The sequence below is a fragment of the Schistocerca gregaria genome, chromosome 2, assembly GCF_023897955.1.
Source record: "Schistocerca gregaria isolate iqSchGreg1 chromosome 2, iqSchGreg1.2, whole genome shotgun sequence".
NCBI classification, from domain to species: domain Eukaryota; kingdom Metazoa; phylum Arthropoda; class Insecta; order Orthoptera; family Acrididae; genus Schistocerca; species Schistocerca gregaria.
In genome coordinates, this window is record NC_064921.1 from 700036934 (window position 1) to 700058690 (window position 21757).

Below are 21757 nucleotides of genomic sequence, written 5' to 3' on the forward strand. Positions count from 1 at the left end.
CCCCCCCCCCCCCTTGCCCCTACCCTTCTGGAAGAAATGTAGGCTTGTACTCTCACATGCAGGCAATCATAAAGGTGATGAATGGCATCATGTGATAAACTGTCCCAATCATCTTGTGCCTTTTGTTGCAATTCTGCAATGCTTCGTACGGGTACTGGGTAATGAACAACTTAAGTGTTCCATCATGTTTCATGGGTATTCAACTGGCGAGAGATCTGGTGATCTTGCCGGCCAGTGCAGTTTTACACCTTGATGAGCACATTGCATTGAAGTGCCCATTTGTGGACCTGCACTGCACTGTGGAAAAAGCACATCACCTTCACATTGAAAAAAGTGCAGTACCAGGTGACAACACACTGTGCTATGTATTAGGCACTGGTCACTTTACCCTTCAGAAACACCAAATGTGACCACTAGTTGTAACTGATTCCTGATAGGGGGGCCTGTCTATCATGGCTGGCTGCATTCTGGTATAGGCAACTAATACAGACAGAACCTACTCTCATCACTGAAGACAACAGAGCACCATTCCAGTATCCAGTCAGCCCCATCACAGCACCAGAAGAGCCATGCCTGGTGGCAGCATGGTGTCGATAATAGTTTGGCCAGAGGTGCAACATGTGCCTATATTTCGTCCCTGGGTGACGGGCAACAAGACTCGCAAAATACATTGATCTTGACATGTCTCTACCATGTAAACGTCGATGTGTCCGTACTAATCAAACGCCCAGAACCTGTTCTAAAGATGTAGGGATGTTCCACAGACTACTACCAAAAGCAGCAACACACCACCAATATACGGTGCCCAACACGTGCAGCAATCCGTGGGAGTGCATCCAGCTCTCAGCAGGCCCGTCATGTGACCTTGTTCAAATGGCTGAAGCTGTTCAACATGAGTACTTATTTGTTGGTAGGGCATGTTTGACCCTAGAGTAAATGTCACAAACAGTGTTCATCTCTAAACTCACCACAGTTACTGCCTGCAGAGACAAAACTGAGGGTACATAGACAGGACTCCTAGTGCCATCCGATCGCTGATAACAATGAGAAATAAATCACTAACACTACAACCCCTCAGTGTGTGCATATTTTACCTTGGTGCCACTGAACACAGTCCTTGAGAGTGTTGCATGTGTCCCCCCCCCCCCCCCCCCCCCCCCCCCAAGTAGTGCAGCTACTGTCGTAATGTCAAGATCACAGCCGTTTTACTAAGTATAATGCTGGATTTCAACTCCCAGAATCAGATACTTGCAAGACTTGTGATAGGTTGCAAGTTATACTTATCAACCCGACAAGGATTGAAGTAGAGAAGAATGGGGCCCTTAAATTTAAAGGGCCATAATTGAGAAGAGCTAAAGCTATGAGGACAAAATTCCAAGAATTAAATGCTGGAAGTTACAGAAACCTCCAAAGACACACACACACAATTTCTATTTTCATTTGCACAAGATTTGAACAGTGTTACTTTGTGATTATTACTGTAATATTTTTCACTACTGTCTGATGTATTTAGTAAAACATATGTTTGCAGTCGAAACTTTTCCTACTACATTTTGATGTAGACTGTGATAACCAACAATAGAAGGGACAATGTTTGAAGTGAACTATTTTCTAGGAGTCTACCCATGTGGTGGATAACACAGCTAAAACACAGTGTAAGAAATTTTAGAAAAAGTTACAAATAAGTCCTTTGTGATTTACACTGATGAGCCAAATCATTATGACAACTGCCTACAATGATGCTGGATGCCACCTGGTGGCATTCAGGGCACATGACGTAATAACAGAAGCTTGTAAGTGGAGCAGACACGGACAGGCGATCACTCAAGCAAATATATGGGCTGAAAACTGAGAAATCCATAAGCGACTTTAGCAAAGGGCACATTAAGAGTACACAGAGTTTGTGAATGAGTTCTTGAAAACAGTGAAGCTGGTCAAATGTTCATGTGCTACTGTCATGAACATCTAGGGAAAGCAGTAGGAGGACAGTAAAATGACCACTAGACACTACACAGTTGGATGTCCACGACTCTTCACAGAATGTAGGGTTTGGAGGCTTGTCTGCTCAGTGAAGTTGGATAGATGGTGATCTGTGGCATCTCTGCTGAAAGAGCATAATGTTGGTGCACACACTATTGTTTCAGATTAATTGTTCACCATACAGTGTTGAACATGGAGCTCCACAGCAGACCACCCCCTATGTGTCCACGTTCACCATACAGTGTTGAACAAGGAGCTCCACAGCAAACCACACCCTATGTGTCCACATGTTGACTCAACAACATCGTCAGTTATGACTGTAGTGGGTATGAGACTATCGGGATTCAACCATCAATCAATGGAAATGTGTCAGCTCTTCGGGTGAATCATATTTTTGTTACACTAGGTTGCTGGTCGTCTCCATGAACACCACCATCGAGATGAATACTGGCTCAAAACGTGTAGAGCGCCATGGACGCAGGCTGGTGGGAGCAGTGTTATGCCTATGGGTGACTTTCTCCTGCATTTGCAGGGGACCAGTATAGTAACTGAAGACAGCTGTGAACCACCTACATCCCTTAATGCTTGATGTCTTCTCCCATGTACATGTCACCTTTCAGCAGTATAGCTGTCCGTGTCTCGGAGCCAGAACCATGCTACAATGCTTTGTGTACGTAAATAAGAGTCCAATTATTTAACAGAATTACACAACCTGTGCATAGACAGCTAATGCCACAAACACCCAAAAACCTACCAACAAACTGTCAGATCACTAATTCGAAACATCAGTGACATATTTCGTTCCAAAGACGGACAAACAAGCTATTAAGCAAGTGTTCATAATGTTTTGGCGCATAAGTATACAATCCACAAATTTAACTGGACATATAACAAGCAATTACTCAAAACATTGCTTTCCTGGGTTAGCACTTTTTTCCACCAACCCCTTCCATCCGAAACTAATAACGACTGACACAACCCCCAATATTTTCTCCATATGATGATTCTGTAGAAGATTGGGGTGCATATGAAAAGCTCTTTCAGCAACATTTTCAAGGTTTTGGAGACACCAGCCCCTACTTGTATAAGTTTTCCTTTTGTCATGGATTTCTCCTTGTGTTTATCAATTTTTGTGTAAGTGAGCTCTTCTTCATGAACCTACCAGTCTCTCTTTTGATTAATGTTTTAGTCGATCTCTAATTATCATTACAAACATACTCATGTTATTAGTGCTCGCACTGACTTCCACCATTGTCAGAAGTAGCTACAACAGTATACAGAGCTTGGGCAGCAGAACTTCTTAGGCTTAGCCATCAGAGTCACTTTGCTACTGAGGTCCACTGGGACTCATATGCCGATTCAATGGTTTGGATGTTATAATATGCCTGGTCCCTGATAGGAAAGTTTGTGAATGTGCTTTACAATGTGAAAACCCCTCTCTCACAAATGTTCTGAACAACACTCAGTCTTTTAAAATATCCACAGCAGCAGTTAATCACATAGAAGAATGGTGTGAAGTAGCCACCATTTCTTGCTCTCCTCCCTGGCTGTTGTCATTTCACTCATGGCACAAAGATGATGTCATGGTCACGCAACCATGGCCTCCACACCACATGGGGCAGCGCCATGCCAAGCAGCAATAGCAATCAGCATCACAACTGCTGCCACATGTTCCTCTTCCCTTGAGCCATTATTGTTTTGTTCAACATGAGAGGGCTGCATGCCCAAAGCATTGGGTGACAAGTTACCTTCATAAAAAAAAGAACATATACTGCCTCCGAGTGCAACTCTTAACCCCCTTCATCAAACATAAACATGGACGTGAACAGTGTTTCCCAAGTGATGGGAGCCTCCAACAAGCTCTACATTAAAGTACATGTGATGGACAAGATTTTAAAAATACAAGTCGTCAAGGGTGCAGGAGTGGCTTTGTTAAATTCTCAAACCTGTATGGATCTCGTCTCACCAGGATTGTCCTGTGCCTCGTCACTTTGTGAGCTACAACAAACAACAATATGTACATTGGGGCAGTCCTCTATTCCCGTAGAGTACAAACCAGCTGTTCAATGTTTGACATGTGTAGTAGTAGTTGGTGTCAACATTGGAAACTTATTCGGGTTACATGCTATCAAAATCTTTGGATTCTCTACTTCTGATGAAGTGCATCTGCTATTGGATCAAGTTCCGTACCAACAACTGGATGTGCTTTACTCAGAATATTCGTCCCTGTTTTCAGAAGGTTTAGGGCATGCTACCAGTTCAAGGCTCACTTCATAATGAAACTGACGCCCCTCCCCCACTTTATTTTGTGCTGGTCCAGTCCTCGTAGCTTTACGGGAACGAGTCAAATTGGAATTAAATCAACTTATGTCTTTTGGTTTTATCATGCATGTCTTTTCGAGTAAATGGTCTACTCTGTTAGTAATTGTCAATAAACCTAATGGCAACCTCCAGCTCTTTGGTGATTTTAAAGTGTCTGTAAATTCACTGTACATTATTGGCACGTATCCCTTACGCCATCTGGACAAACTCCTAGAATGGCTTTCCGGAGGGGGATGGGGCAATATTTTTCCAAATTAGACTTGTCACAAGTTTACTTAAAACTGCCTCTGGATGATGATTCCAAATGTGTACTCACAGTGAATACCTCCTTGTGAATGCCTCTTTCGGGTACTATCAATACCAGCACCTGCCATTCGGAATGTCTAGGACTCCTGCCACTTTTCAATGATTTTTGGAGCAACTCTTGGCCACCATGCCAAGGTGCATTAACTACATAGATGATATTGTGGTTTCAGATTTCATCAACAGATGAACATTTACAGAACCTTCGTCCCTCGTTCACGGTGCAACAGGTTGCCCGTTTGAAATGCAACTTGGGCAAATGACAATTTTTTCAGCTGTCTATCACCTATCTCAGTTTTGAAGTCTTGCATGCTGGCATCAAGACCTTATGCCAGCAGGTAGACCTACCTTGTCAAAGGGTCAAAAGCCTTTCTCATAAAGACTGCATACTACCATAAATTTCTTCATGGTGCAGCCACATGGGCCCAGCCATTCATGGTCCCTTATGTACAGATGTTCCTTTTCTCTGGTCATCCATCTGCAAACATGTTTTTACCTTATTATGGTCAAAATTACACTCGGCATCTTTCTTAGTAACAGAAACATCTTGTTTTTGCCACAGAACCTCTCAGTATGGCCTGAGGGACATTCTTGCACAAAAATATGCTGACTGTTCCACACACCCTACTATGTACACTTCCAAAACTTTGAATCAGGCACAACAGTGCTACTCACAGATAGAAAAAGAAGCCCTTGCTATTGTGTACAGACTCAAAAAATTTCATGTTTTTCTATATGGTTCTAAGTTCATTTGGTTACTGATCACAAACCTCTGGTTTCTCTTTCCAGTCCTTAGGCATCTTTACTGGACATGGCAGCCCATTGCCTGCACCACTGGGCTCTGTTTCTGTCACTCTATAACTATGCGATTCATTTCCAACCCACAGCACAACATGCTATGGTGGATCCTCCTCCTCAATTGCAGATTGGCTATGACCCAGAATTTGATCAGGATGAACTGTTGTGTTTCCATTTAGATGTCAAAGCCCAAAACACCATTGACAGTTTTCTCATTACCAATTTTTAGATTTTGGTGGCAACTGCAGCCGATCCTGTCTTATCTCAGGTTGTTCAGTTTGTCCACCACGGCTGGCTGGATACACTATCTGGCTGATCATTGGATCCTTTGCATAATTATTATGATCTCCATCAGCTCCTCTCAGTTCTTGGTGTGTAACTGTTGGCTACCAAAGAGGTTGTCTGCAGGGTTGTGACTCCACTCGTGGGGTATCATGTGCCTTCTCCACCTGGATCACTGGGGCATTTCTCATACAAAATTGCTTGCCTACTGCCACACATTCTGGGCAGGTATTGACAATCAGATCATACTCATGCTGATTTTGCAGGTTGTTCCTTAACTCCTTTTGGCTTGTAGTAGTTGATGTTTTCTCAAAATTCCCCTTATGTGGTTCATTTCCTGTCCACATCCACAGCAGTTCTGGTCACCATCCTCTCAAAGATTTTTGTCCTTAGAAGCATTGCCTTATGCATTTGTGACGGACAACGGCACACAGTCTGTCTCTCCAGATTTTGAAGATATCTGTACAAATAGTGGCATTCGGCATGTTACACATGTTACAACCCCCCCCCCCCCCTCCCCCTGTCCAATGGAGAGGTGGAGCAGCTGGTCCGTGCATTCAAAATCCAGACAAAAAAACGTATCACTCAATCTTTTCCTTTGATAGGTTCTTGAGTTCAACATGTTTACTTCAGTTGGCAACTATAGCCCAGCAGAGCTACTTCAAAGTCACCAACCCCGTAAGCCCCTTATACGCTCCAGCTGTTTCCCAGCTATCCACCAGCATCCACCTCACATCGATTCCATCCACTTTGCCCATGGTTTGGCAGGTAACTTAAGTAGATACCAGTAGTCGTCCAGTGCTACAGAGGCCACCGCCTCTGTATCGTGTGCACCTTTGATGGTTTGGTGTCGTCACTATGAGTAGCTCCATCCATGTGTGGCAGACAGCACACAGAAGAGCCCCCCACCCCTGTGGCTAACTGTCTGTGCTGGGCCCTGCAGCACGGTCCACACATCCTCCAGGTCCAGCAACGTCTTTGCTCTGGGTGTCACCACCACCGGGTCAATTCGTCAGTGCTGGGCCACCTCTACCTCCACAGCCCATCACCACCATCACCATCGCCTTCTCTACTGCCTCCATCATGGAGTGCCTGCCTGGATGTAGACATAGATACAGCAGCATTATCACCAGTGCTGCCTTACATCCTCTTGTGAGGAGTGGGTGCAGGGTCTGTCCATGCCATGCCATTCAGACCCTATTCTCCTGTGTCTGCACAACACTTGCTCCAGCATTTGTCACCTACCAGTGAAGACATGGATATGTCCACAGTGAACACTTTTCTCCAAGTGCACATAATCAAACATTGTGCAACACAACTATCTCCAAGGCTTGCTTAGAGGGGTCGCCTCACAAGTTGGACAGATGGCACAGCAAGCGCTATGCTATGTGCACACCAGCCCAACATAACACTGGCGCGCCAGGTCCTTGGTCTAATTTATGTTTACTTAGTTATCATAAGCTTACGCATGAGGCTTTATACAGATGTGTTCTATAGTTATGAGCCTTTGTACTGTTCCGTACTTCTTTCATTGTTGTTACGAATCTCTTCAAATGAAAGCAGAAAAAAACTTTGTTGGTGTTACTTCTGACATTGAGTCTGTACAATGTTACAGGAGAAACAGTTATAAAGGCAACATAAAGTATTAAACACTTCAATTTTGTTTGATATTTTAATTATAAACTGTCACACAAAACTGATTAATTTCTGGGTTCATCAAATAGTTATGTCATCTTTATCTATCTGGTCTAACAACACTATTTTACTTTGCCGTACTGTCATAGTGTGAAATCGGCATAACAAGAGTAAAGAATGTATAAGGCAAATTATTTCAATTTAAACTCACCTCCTTAAAGAGGGCACCATAAAACTGGACAATACAAGGACACTCATTGGACTTCATAACAACTTCAAGATCCATTAGCAATTGTTTTTGTTCCTTTTCATCTACTGTAGAACGAATTCTCTGCCAACAACAATAACAATGATCACAATGAACAACATAACTCAAGATGAAAAACTTTATAATTGTGACGACTGTTCTATTTGTGTTGAAGTTATAGTACCTTCACAGCCATTACTGTATTACTTGTCCTATGCACCATCTTATTTACGGTACCAAATGCTCCTCTCCCAATTTCACCAAGATCTTGCAGATCATCTGAAGTGAAATCGTAGACCTGATGAGAAAGAGTTTTCTCATTAAAATTCCTTAATGACATAATCAATAATCCTATCTCCATTAAGTTACCAGATTTAAGAAGTCAAGATGTTTACCAAAGTAGGTGACACTTGTAGTTTCCCAGTGGACTGGATACTTTGACACATTCTGAATTTCTCCCTGCAATGTACAAAAATAATACTTAATTAAAAATATTAACAAAACAATGAGAACATTGTATTTTTCATATTTCCTTATAGTCAGCAACTTCAGTGAAAAGTTGAATATTCTGAAATTTATTGTGAGAACCTGTTGCCTTTGCAAACAAAGCTTATTTATTTATTTATTTATCAACAGTATGATCCATCTGCTAGAAGACTTCCCCTACGTGTCTCACAAACATAGTATAAAGTAAAGATTACAGTGTTTATCTACAAGTTAATGCCAGCCAGTTGTAGATGAAGTAAGTTTTTATACATCACTCTATGCTGTTGTGAAATAATAATAATTATTATTATTATTATTATTATTATTATTATTATTATTATTATTATTATTTAAAGGAAGTGTAACCAGATTGCCTCCTAAACTAAGATAAAAAAAATAATGTACAGTGGATCCCCTAAAAGTCAGAAAGTTAAGGTTTAATAGACTAGCTCTCAACACTATAATGAGGCAGTTTCTCAAGAACTGTGGAGGAAATAACAGTCTATCTGGAAAGTCCCCATAACATGTAAATTAAAATATGCATGTGAATGTACAAAAGACTTTTTACATAATCAGCCCCCCAACCTGTCTAGGTGGCCCTCTGAATGCTGGAAACAGAGATACATTGAGTTACCTTCCAAGCACGCTTATGTTTTTGGAAAAGAAAGAAGTACACCTATGCCAAATTGGGAATGGAGGATGAGGGCGACTAGACACTTGATTTTTGGCTACAAAGTGATTTGAACTAAGTTTCATGCTCATAGGGACATGAAAATGTAGCATCTATTACTGGCAAAATTTTAATCTATTTCTGACTAAGTTCGCATCTATTTTAAAAAAGATTGGATGTTGAAAGTAAAAAAGTTTTCATGCTGTATGTCTGAAGATGAAGCTTTAGTGTTTTGAAATTCATTATTAAAAAATCGTGAATGGACAGCTTATGTTGGCTTTTGCAAAAAATTCAGCAGTTTTTCCCTTCCTATTGAGGTTTTTTTTTTCTGGCTCTATTCAAGCTGCCAAAAAACAATTGTGTCTGTTGCGAAGCAGCAGCATTTTCCCACCAGCATAAAGTGTCTCTCTCATTTATTTCACAGCCTTATGACCAATACACAATAATACAGATAGAATGAAAAAGGCACTTAGCTCAGAAGTATAACTCTATTCACACATTAGGGAAGAATTCTGACGTCGTTGAAATACAATGACAAGTTTCGTTTTCCAATCACTGTAATGCATTGAGCAGATGCTATCAATTGGTCATCAAGCACAGGCTTAAACAATCTAGAATTAAGACTGCCAGAGCACAGAGGACAAGTGTGAGGGAATAAGCGCCACCTATTTGACACACCCACACTTAAAAACAAAGGCCATCTAAAACTTGCATTAAAGTGTCCACATTATACCAAATTTTGAGCTTTAGCTAGCAAACACATTTCCATGTTTCTTTGTTCTACAATGTTAGGTCTCCTACATTGTGTTATGCAGCATGTATCTTCAGACCACACAATCGGCCTCAGTTGGTGTGGCACTAGTGCATCGAGTGCACTGATACGTCACTGCATTCATGCACTTTTTACTTTGAAAATACATTCTTATGCACATTATCTTTCCAAATTGGGCTTCACCAGATGATGTACAATACAAGTAACCAAAAATTGGATACATTTTCAGTATTTGTATACAGAAAATACCGTGATTTCAAACTATCTCTGATGAAATAGTTTTTCGGGATACAATTCAGTGTTAAATAGTGTCTGTTAGGTAATTTCAAGTTTTTGCCTTTTGAGGCAGAAGTCACATCTATTGCACAATATGAATTTTTCAGGTCACTAGTTACAGAGCAGAAACCCCTCCTTGCTTTGGTAAAGATAAAGTCATATGCATTTCACTCAGCTGAGGAGATAATTTGTTACAATTTTATATAACTTGCAAGTAACAGTCAGTCATTCAGGCATTCTCTGCTGGTTATGCTATGGCAGTCTAAGAATTTATCCTCAAAGTCTTTCATTGTGGTTTGGCTGAATAAAATCCTATGGGTTTTCAAGCTGAATCAGCTGACTTATTTCACAAGCGTTTGATTGTTACCCCCACAACAAACACCAACAACTCCCCATCCTCCTCCATCAAGATTTAAAACTTCAAGTAGGTTATTCAACACTTTTTGCTTATTCAACACTCAACTATGTTAACGTTAGATGCTTTGGGAAAATCTGTTATGTGGTTTGACATTATGTAGATGGATCATCTTCAAAGCATGACTCTTCAAAGCGAGCTTTGATTGAGACATCAAAAAATTTAGACTGGCAGCCACAATTTCAATGAAATTTCTCAAACAATAGTTTCAAATTAATTCTGTTCCTGGGTGACGAATCATGAAACACATTTCATGCACCTTGTCCGTTTTCCAGGAATGTTGGGTAAAATGGTGAAAATTACAGTTCTTTTTAATATGAAACTCATCTACTACCATTCAATGTTTGAAATATAGGCTCAACAGGAAAATCCCACACACGAGAGTGTGAAGTTTCTGTGGAGGAATACCAGGAAAATGAAGATGTAAAGGTTGTGAATCAACTAACCACAGTTATTAATGGTGAACATAAGTGATGATAGCAAAAAACGTTGGAAAAATTGGACTATGCCATATGAAGTCTACATCTACATCTACATCTACATCCATACTCCGCAAGCCACCTGACGGTGTGTGGCGGAGGGTACCCTGAGTACCTCTATCGGTTCTCCCTTCTATTCCAGTCTCGTATTGTACGTGGAAAGAAGGATTGTCGGTATGCTTCTGTGTGGGCTCTAATCTCTCTGATTTTATCCTCATGGTCTCTTCGCGAGATATACGTAGGAGGGAGCAATATACTGCTTGACTCTTCGGTGAAGGTATGTTCTCGAAACTTTAACAAAAGCCCGTACCGAGCTACTGAGCGTCTCTCCTGCAGAGTCTTCCACTGGAGTTTATCTATCATCTCCGTAACGCTTTCACAATTACTAAATGATCCTGTAACAAAGCGCGCTGCTCTCCGTTGGATCTTCTCTATCTCTTCTATCAACCCTACCTGGTGCGGATCCCACACTGCTGAGCAGTATTCAAGCATTGGGCGAACAAGCGTACTGTAACCTACTTCCTTTGTTGTCGGATTGCATTTCCTTAGGATTCTTCCAATGAATCTCGTCTGGCATCTGCTTTACCGACGATCAACTTTATATGATCATTGCATTTTAAATCACTCCTAATGCGTACTCCCAGATAATTTATGGAATTAACTGCTTCCAGTTGCTGACCTGCTATTTTGTAGCTAAATGATAAGGGACCTATCTTTCTATGTATTCGCATCACATTACACTTGTCTACATTGAGATTCAATTGCCATTCCGTGCACCATGCGTCAATTCGCTGCAGATCCTCCTGCATTTCAGTACAATTTTCCATTGTTGCAACCTCTCGATACACCACAGCATCATCTGCAAAAAGCCTCAGTGAACTTCCGATGTCATCCACCAGGTCATTTACGTATATTGTGAACAGAAACGGTCCTATGACACTCCCCTGCGGCACACCTGAAATCACTCTTACTTCGGAAGACTTCTCTCCATTGAGAATGACATGCTGCGTTCTGTTATCTAGGAACTCCTCAATCCAATCACACAATTGATCTGATAGTCCATATGCTCTTATTTTGTTCATTAAACGACTGTGGGGAACTGTTTAGAACGCCTTGCGGAAGTCAAGAAACACGGCATCTACCTGTGAACCCGTGTCTAAGGCCCTCTGAGTCTCGTGGACGAATAGCGCGAGCTGGGTTTCACACGACCGTCTTTTTCGAAACCCATGCTGATTCCTACAGAGTAGATTTCTAGTCTCCAGAAAAGACATTATACTCTAATATAATACGTGTTCCAAAATTCTACAACTGATCGACGTTAGAGATATAGGTCTATAGTTCTGCACATCTGTTCGACGTCCCTTCTTGAAAACGGGGATGACCTGTGCCCTTTTCCAATCCTTTGGAACGCTTCGCTCTTCTAGAGACCTACGGTACACTGCAAGAAGGGGGGCAAGTTCCTTCGCATACTCTGTGTAAAATCGAACTGGTATTCCATCAGGACCAGCGGCCTTTCCTCTTTTGAGCGATTTTAATTGTTTCTCTATCCCTCTGTCGTCTACTTCGATATCTACCATTTTGTCAACTGTGCGACAATCTAGAGAGGGAAGCACAGTGCAGTCTTCCTCTGTGAAACAGCTTTGGAAGAAGACATTTAGTAATTCGGCCTTTAGTCTGTCATCCTCTGTTTCAGTACCATTTTGGTCACAGAGTGTCTGGACATTTTGTTTTGATCCACCTACCGCTTTGACATAGGACCAAAATTTCTTAGGGTTTTCTGCCAAGTCAGTACATAGAACTTTACTTTTGAATTCATTGAAAGCCTCTCGCATAGCCCTCCTCACACTGCATTTCGCTTCGCGTAATTTTTGTTTGTCTGCAACGCTTTGGCTATGTTTATGTTTGCTGTGAAGTTCCCTTTGCTTCCGCAGCAGTTTTCTAACTCGGTTGTTGTACCACGGTGGCTCTTTCCCATCTCTTACGATCTTGCTTGGCACATACTCATCTAACGTATATTGTACCATGGTTTTGAACTTTGTCCACTGATCCTCAACACTATCTGCACTTGAGACAAAACTTTTGTGTTGAGCCGTCAGGTACTCTGTAATCTGCTTTTTGTCACTTTTGCTAAAGAGAAAAATCTTCCTACCTTTTTTAACATTTCTATTTACGGCTGAAATCATCAATGCAGTAACCGCTTTATGATCGCTGATTCCCTGTTCTGCATTAACTGATTCAAATAGTTCGGGTCTGTTTGTCACCAGAAGGTCTAATATGTTATCGTCACGAGTCGGTCTTCTGTTTAACTGCTCAAGGTAGTTTTCAGATAAAGCACTTAAAAATATTTCACTGGATTCTTTGTCCCTGCCACCCGTTATGAACGTTTGAGTCTCCCAGTCTATATCCGGCAAATTAAAATCTCCACCCAGAACTATAACATGGTGGGAAAATCTACTCGAAATATTTTCCAAATTATTCTTCAGGTGCTGAGCCACAACAGCTGCTGAGCCCGGGGGCCTATAGAGACATCCAATTACCATGTCTGAGCCTGCTTTAACCGTGACCTTCACCCAAATCATTTCACAATTCGAATCTCCGTCAATTTCCTTCGATACTATTGCACTTCTTATCGCTATAAACACGCCTCCCCCTTCACTGTCCAGCCTATCTCTGCGGTATACATTCCAATCAGAGTTTGGGATTTCATTACTGTTTACGTCTGGTTTCAGCCAACTTTCTGTTCCTAGTACTATATGGGCGTTGTGACCGTTTATTAATGAGAGCAGTTCTGGGACCTTTCTATAGACGCTCCTGCAGTTTACTATTAGCACATTAATATTGTTATTCCTTGTTGCATTTTGCCTACTCCTGCCTTGCCGCGTCTCAGGAGGTGTCTTGTCGGGCCTAGGGAGGGAATTCTCTAACCTAAAAAAACCCCATGTGCACTCCACACGTACTCCGCTACCCTCGTAGCCGCTTCCGGCGTGTAGTGCACGCCTGACCTATTCAGGGGGACCCTACATTTCTCCACCCCATAGCGGAGGTCGAGAAATTTGTACCCCAGCTCTCCGCAGAATCGTCTGAGCCTCTGGTTTAAGCCTTCCACTCGGCTCCAAACCAGAGGACCGCGATCGGTTCTGGGAACGATACTACAAATAGTTAGCTCTGATTCCACCCCGCGAGCGAGGCTTTCCGCCTTCACCAACTCCGCCAACCACCTGTACGATCTGAGGATGACCTCTAAACCCAGACGGCAGGAGTCATTGGTGCCGACATGAGCAACAATTTGCAGTCGGGTGCACCCAGTGCTCTCTATCGCCGCCGGTAGGGCCTCCTCCACATCTCGGATGAGACCCCCTGGCAAGCAGACAGAGTGAACACTGGCCTTCTTCCCGGACCTTTCTGCTATTTCCCTAAGGGGCTCCATCACCCGCCTAACGTTGGAGCTCCCAATAACTAATAAACCCCTCCCCCCGTGTGCCTGCTCGGACCTTGCTGAAGGAACGGCCACATGTCCACTCACAGGCAGAGAGGGCGATGCCACACGGCCAGCCTCCACATTGACCCTCCGCCTCGTGCGCCACGAACGCCGCTGAACCCGCCACTCCCCTTGGGGAGAGGGTGGCCCAACCGCGCCCGGTACCCGCGAAGATGTCTCGACAGCAGGGACAGTGGGTGAAGCATGTAACACCTGGGGTGTACCTTGCGACGGACCAGACTCCCCACTGCCGCTACAGTCCGAGGCAGCAGCCTGAAGACGGCTGACCGCGGCCACCAGCACGCTCAGTTGTTCGCGAAGAGTGGCCAGCTCCTCCTGCGTCCGTACACAGCAGCCACACATCCTATCCATCCTAAGAAATCAATTTACTATAGAGTGTTAATCAACTTTTAACTAGACTGCTAATTCACTAAAGGCGATTGATTATTGACTAAACTGTGATTGCTAACCACTTGTTGTAGAAAACAAGGAAAATAGCACTACCTGTCTCTGGACTGTATTGAAAACAAACACTAGCACTACTAGCACTATGGCTGACTAAAGGGACTCTCTCTGACTGTATTCAAAACAAACACGAGATCTATGGAACACTTAATAGCACTCGACTATTAAAGCTTCCTAAAAGCAAAAACACGCAGAAGAAGAAGTGACAAGTAAGAAAAATACAGTTAATACTTAAATTAAGGTAGCTCACTGCACAGCAGACGTGAAGCAGACAGCGGTTAGGGCGACACTCATTGGAGTTTGGAATTGTTGCAGAAATTGAGAGGTGCTAAAGTTTCTTGGTTGCCTGTTATGAGTTTTAGCACCAAGTAAAGTGGAACTGAGCCTGAAGCAGCTTGATTATGACAGAAGAGGTGATTTCATTTGAAGTAACAGGGTTCTCCAGGAAAACACAATTGATAAGACGACATGTCCAGAAGAGGTAAAATGGGTAAACTTCAGCCTGACGCCGACGCTTACAAACTGTCTGCCTTCTGAATAAGTCCAAAGGTCTATATCAATGAAAAATCAATTTTGTACCAACCAAAATGTATTTGCCACATGTTCCTCCTCCTCCTCCTCCTCCTCCTCCTCCTCCTCCTCGACCTCCATACACATACATCTATCTATCTATCTCTCTCTCTCTCTCTCTCTCTCTCTCTCTCTCTCACACACACACACACACAAAGAATGTTACACACTTCTTCCACAACAATGATTACACCGATGCCTCACAACAATGCTCTCCTGAATAGGATTTCACCTCAACAGTCATTAAATAGCTTCAGGGTTTACACTCCTAAACTTACAGACACACTTCACATTCGCATTGAGTACTTTCCCACAAGAGGAATTGTTGCAAATGTATTTGTTACTGAGTAATAGATATTCTCAAAGTTCCATTTGGTACCAACAACACTTAAGATACCTGTAAGTTTTCCTCCACATGCATAATTCATGTCCAACTTAGGCCAAGACAAATAGTCAACATATTTCACTTCATTAGTCCTACAAATATGTTATCATTAGATGTGTGTCTGAACATCAACAATAGAGAACATAAGTTAATGTGTCCATTTACTGTGGCAAAGAGTAGTTACAGGCTTCAATAGCATTCCCAGTTGCATCGTGTAAATAGCAATAGCAAATTATAATAATGATAAAACAGTTTCATTTTAACAGAGATCTGAATTTATTCATCTCTTTTTAATCAAACCATACACACACCATATATTAAGAATGTTTGACATATAGCTCCATAACTTTTCAGACAAAGCTTTAGTGCTAGCAGCAGGAGGGTTTAACACCAAGCATTGATAAGAATGTCAAACAATCTACTTATGGCAGGGCTCAATACAACACAGAATTACTATTTGCTGCTGAATTTAAGAATGCGTAATGTTTAATTAGTTACAATTACTGATAAGTAATACTTGTTTTTTGCAATTAATGATTCACCCAAAGTCAAGAATGTTTAGGGATTCGTTTATACCCTTCCCTAACCAATCACACAGTAAAAATGTTAACAAACACATATATAATGATCAATTCACAGTAATGACATATTGTAACACACATGCATAATTACAGTGAATATTAATACATGAAATAAGTAATCAATAATAGATGGGTAATTTGATAAGACTGAACACACACAATTCCAATTTATGTGTTACTTTTACAGACCTATTCCAAAGTAATCATGATGGTTAGAAGCCGTAACGTTACCCTTTGTCCACATACTGATGACAATGCTGGCACCAACTTTGGCCAATATTTATGGGACAGTGCTCACACACTGAAGCCGACATTCAGTTGAATTCATACAGAGCCAATGTAAACAAATCTGACACACAGATCACAGCAGGTGTATTTGTGATGTTGAGCATAAATAACATTGCTCCACTGTCTGTGAGACATTTCAAAAAACTAAACTTTGAAATGAATACGATGATGAATGAACAAACAAATGAACTCAGTTTTGAAACAGTAATGAGAGAGAAAACAAATAAAGTTGCCATCAATGGATGATTAGCAAGGTGTTACTGGTCCAATGTCCACCTATTTTCAGTAAAGATACCAACAAGCAATGGAGTCATACTAACATTGGGGGCCAATGCTATTCCATCTATCCACACAATGGACAAATACTGTTGATGCCAACACTGGCCCCATTGTGTTGACTCAGCCTTGCCATGGATGGTATGTGTCTATCATAACAATAGTTAATGCCTGGTTTGCATCAATGAAGCATGAAAGAAGTGTTTATGAAACAATCCCTGATACAGTGTAAGCAGCATGGTGCCGACATCTATGGTGAACTATCATTGCTGTAAGAAAACTCAGAATTCCCCACTTGATATTTCTCTTTGTATGATAACTAGCAAATAGCTGTAAAGATTCAGTCAGAATAATTAAGTACTTACTGGTAACACTATGAAGTTATGTCTAACATTAATCTATTTTGTGGAGGAAAAATGAAAGGTATTATATGAAGACAGCAACTGTTCTCGAAAGAACAGAATACTGTTGATGACCATGCAACTTTTCCCTGGAATAAATGATGACTAACTGAAACCCTCAGCTGTCGACAGGTGTTGATACACCTCGATGTGGACAGCTGAAAATGTGTGCCCCAACCGCGACTCGAACCCGGGATCTCCTGCTTACATGGCAGACGCTCTATCCATCTGAGCCACCGAGAACACAGATGAATAGCGCGACTGCAGGGACTTATCCCTTGCACGCTTCCCGGGAGACTCCCATTCCCAATTCTCCACAATTCTACATATGTAATGTACCTTATAGACATTTGCCCATTCACTCATTACTCGCGCACGCTTTGGTGATTCCCGTAAGAGTTTGGGCAACCTGTGCGCATTCACACAGACGAAAGTCAATGGCTGGGTAGCCTTTAACTATATATATGAAGACAGCAACTGTTCACGAAAGAACAGAATACTGTTGATGACCGTGCAGTTTTTCCCTGGAATAAATGATGACTGACTGAAACCCTCAGCTGCCGACAGGTGTTGTTGATATACCTCAATGTGGACAACTGAAAATGTGTGCCCCAACCGGGACTCGATACCCAGGATCTCCTGCTTACATGACAAATGCTATATACATCTGAGCCACCAAGGTATATCAACAACACCTGTCGGCAGCTGAGGGTTTCAGTTAGTCATCTTTTATTCCAGGGAAAAGCTGCACGGTCATCAACAGTATTCTGTTCTTTCGAGAACTGTTGCTGTCTTCATATATATAGTTAAAGGATACCCAGCCATTGACCTGCGTCTTTGTGAATGCGCACAGGTTGCCCAAACTCTTACGGGAATCGCCAAAGCGTGCACGAGTAATGAGTGAATGGGCAAATGTCTATAAGGTACATTACATATGTAGAATTGTGGACAGTTGGGAATGTGAGTCTCACGGGAAGCTTGCAAGGAATAAGTCCCTGCAGTCGCGGTATTCATCTGTGTCCTCGGTTTCTCAGATGGATAGAGCGTCTGCCAAGTAAGCAGGAGATCCCAGGTTCGAGTCCCGGTTGGGGCACACATTTTCAGCTGTCCACATCGAGGTATATCAACAACGGCTGTCGGCAGCTGAGGGTTTCAGTTAGTCATCATTTTGGAACGGTATTGTTTTAACAGAACAATTTTGGGAAAAAATATGACAAGAACATCACATGCAAGCACCTCATGATCACTGAGAGAAAGTGTCAGCAAATGCCAGCTCTATCTTGGACAACATATATTCAATGTGTTGCCTCTTTTGCCTGGTTACACAGTGTGAACGAAAAGGAGGGGAACAAACTTTGCTAATGTTACATTTAATACAACTGTCAAGTGTGGTGAGTCAGGTGATTTACACAAATAATTACACAAAAATAACACATATCATATGAGATAGGCAATAAGAGGTCACACTACTTACAACTACGTAGAGGATAGTGCTCTGGAAATGGTTAGTTAAGCATAAAAATCAAAATACACTTCCAACCACCCACAACTCAGTCCTCATAATTAACCTGCTGCTTTATAATCTTATTTAACCATATCAAAGAATAAGTGGCAGACACATTCTTGAGCAAAGTACCAAAGTGAGTATGTTCTCGGGTTGACAAGTAATACGTTTTCAATGGATTCCTCCACTTTTTTGGGCTTAATTTTGCCCCTGTTTTTTCTTCGATCGGAGTCAATAATTTTACATTTTTTAACAGTTGCAAAAGATGTCACATTTAACGTGGCTCATAAAAGAGAATATATTTTTAAGCCTGAAATGTGACCTCCTCTGGTCAAAGACCATTTTTTTATTATACACAAACGCTGAAACATCTGCAGGCAAAACAAACAAGGATTGGTTTGAAAGTAGCATCCTTTTGGTGACTGCTTGTATTGTTTACATCCTCTCACCACCACTGGCATTGTTTATGTTCTGTGCTCACCACTTGCCCTGTGTTAAAGCAAATGATTCAATCAAGTTTGCAGTCCTTAACATATGATAATTAGAAATTAGTGATACTGAAAAGATTTCTTCAAAGAAGAAAGTAAAATCTCATCAGCTGGTGTAATTGAAGAACTGGGAGGTGTAATGGAAGAACTGGGAGAAGATATTTTCACTGCTAAAACTGAGGGTAAAATAAAGACAGGACACACTTCATGATGTGCAGAATGGATTTCAGCATTGTGATGGACAAAGTGAAGTCAAACAACATTCTCTGTATAAAGGACATAAACTCAATCAAAGTTCAAGTGTAAGCAGTTCTGAACTCTTGAACTATTTTGTAAACTTAAATAACAAAACTGAGTGTGATGGTGTTGCAGCATGTGAACTGGGTTTAGTTTATCATGCTGTAAAGCATACTGCTAAGTTAGTCTAGGCTTGACGAAGAGAATGAATTTGCATCCCATATTTTCACACATTAACAATTGTTCTGAAACTGATATTTTAACACCCAAAGGAAGAAGTGCTTGTGAAAAATGTACAAGCTCTCAAAAGCGTTAAAAACTTTTTAGAAGTTTTAAACTGTCCAAAAAAGGCTTTCAAATCATTTTCTCTGCCAACAGATCCATGGAACAGAAAGAACAGAATTATTTTTTCCAGTATGCATACACTACTTGGAGCCTCTGCAGGGAGTTCAAAACAAAAAGTTGTTGATTCGTCAAGAATACCCATGAAACTTCTGTAGCAATGACTGATTTGGTCCTCCAGAGCCTGAAAATCAATAACCTGGGTATAAATCAGGTTATCATCATACAGTGCTGACAATGCAAATGTTAATTTCAGGGGGAAAACAACATTCAGTGTATTAGTTGCTGCTCAATGGAAATGAGAACCTTTTAAAGCCCAACTGTTCCAACCACACACTGTCCAATGCTAAGAAATTTGCTATAAATAAATTATATATTTGTGTGAAGAACATTGCATCAAAAATTTATAATCCTTTTTGCCCTCTGCCAAGAGTAGGGACCAACTGAAATCATTTTTTCAATCTGTGGATTTGAAATGGGCTGAGATTCTACACCATGTTGTGGCTTTCATCCACTCCTGCTCTAACCAGACTGCTAGACAAGTGGGATGTAATTAAAAGCTACTACCAGAGTATTGGAGAATGTCCTAAGTTACTGTCAACAGTTTTCATTGATGATGAAACATACAAACAAATTAAACTTCTCACCACAAAAATCCATCAAAGATAGAAGGACAATGTCTATGGCCCCAAGGCAATGGAACTTATGAATGAGCTGTCTATACAATTGCAAAAGACAGTTTTCATCAGTTTCTACGCTTCTATGAAGAAGTATTTTGGAGATAAGTTTGATGCCACTCAAAATAATAAGTATGAATCTTTAGCAGTTTTTTTATCTACAAAACAAGAAGAATGCAGTGGAAATACTTCACCTTACTGATCATGTGTGCGTTGTTGACACTTACTAAGAATTCAGTAATTATAATGATAATCGATCAAAAAATGTAAACAAGGAATGCTGAGGCATATTAATTGGCTTCTTTTTTTTTATCAGTGCCTGATCATAATGCCCCAAACTAGTTCATAAATTGTTAGGTTTTTGTTTAGTGTCCCAGTCTCCAATGCCTTTGTTGAGAAAGCTTTTCACTTATGAAAAAGAAGTGGGATGATACAAGAAACAGTTGCTCTGTAGACTTAACCAAAACAGTAAATCATGATGGTAAATTATGGTAGTCAACTTGTGACAAGTTTTATAAATTTGCAAATGGTTATACAAAATTGTTAAAAGATTTCAAATTATCAACAAAATACAACGGAAGGAAAGTGGAATATAAAATACATCAGGATTTGTTCCTAAACAGTAAACAGTATAACCAAATATCAAAAGGTAATGTTTTACTCATTTAGTGTATGAAATGACAGTACTTACATGTTTACTATTTATGTACTACCAGCTGAGTACTGGGTGTTGTGCAAGCATGTATTTATTCCAATCTTCTATTAGTCCATCTCTTCACCTCCCTCTGCCCCCCCCCCTTTCTGAACACCATCTCCTTCAGCCCCTCTCTGTCACTCTCCTCCATCCCCATCCCCATCCCTTGTCCATCTCCTCTTGCTCCTCTCACTGTTCATCTCTTCTTCTTTCCTTTCTCTGTCCAGCTAATTTTAATAAAGAAGTTGTGCAGCAGTTCTTTTGTATTTATGATAAATTTCTGAAAAAGGATGGAATTTCTCCATGCAACATATACAATATGGATGAGTCTAGTCTGACTATAGTACACAAAACTGCAGAAGTATTTGCTCAGGCTAGAAAAAAGCAGGCAAGTGCACTAACCAGTGCAGAAAGGGGTGTGCATATGATTAATAATATTACGTGGGTCCTTCTGGAATCCTTTCCCCCATGTTGCTTTATCACAGGAAAAACTGGAAGAACAAACTAACTGATGATGCTTCATTAGGAACAGTCAGCGCTGCATGGGAAACAGACTGGATGACAGGTGAAATTTTTGTACAGTGGCTGAAACACTTCTGTTCCTTTGTGAAACCCATTATGGAAAATAAAGTCATTCTTCTTTTAGATGGGCATGCAAGCCACAAAAACAATGAAGGCTCCTACTGAGCATGAGTGGCACTCCAAA

The 21757-nt window shown here is 41.2% G+C and overlaps 1 protein-coding gene across 4 annotated transcripts in view; it reads right to left on the reverse strand.

Annotated features, from left to right (window-relative positions):
- The window catches only part of LOC126334789 (dual specificity mitogen-activated protein kinase kinase 4-like), a 123672-nt gene that overhangs the window by 30411 nt on the left and 71504 nt on the right, over positions 1–21757 (reverse strand). For all 4 annotated transcript variants that reach the window (XM_049997410.1, XM_049997413.1, XM_049997411.1 and 1 more), the window contains 3 exons: positions 7963–8026; positions 7752–7865; positions 7532–7651 (listed from right to left, as the gene is read on the reverse strand). In XM_049997410.1, coding sequence (XP_049853367.1) covers positions 7532–7651; positions 7752–7865; positions 7963–8026 — 298 coding nt within the window. The remainder of the gene's footprint in view (positions 1–7531; positions 7652–7751; positions 7866–7962; positions 8027–21757) is intronic.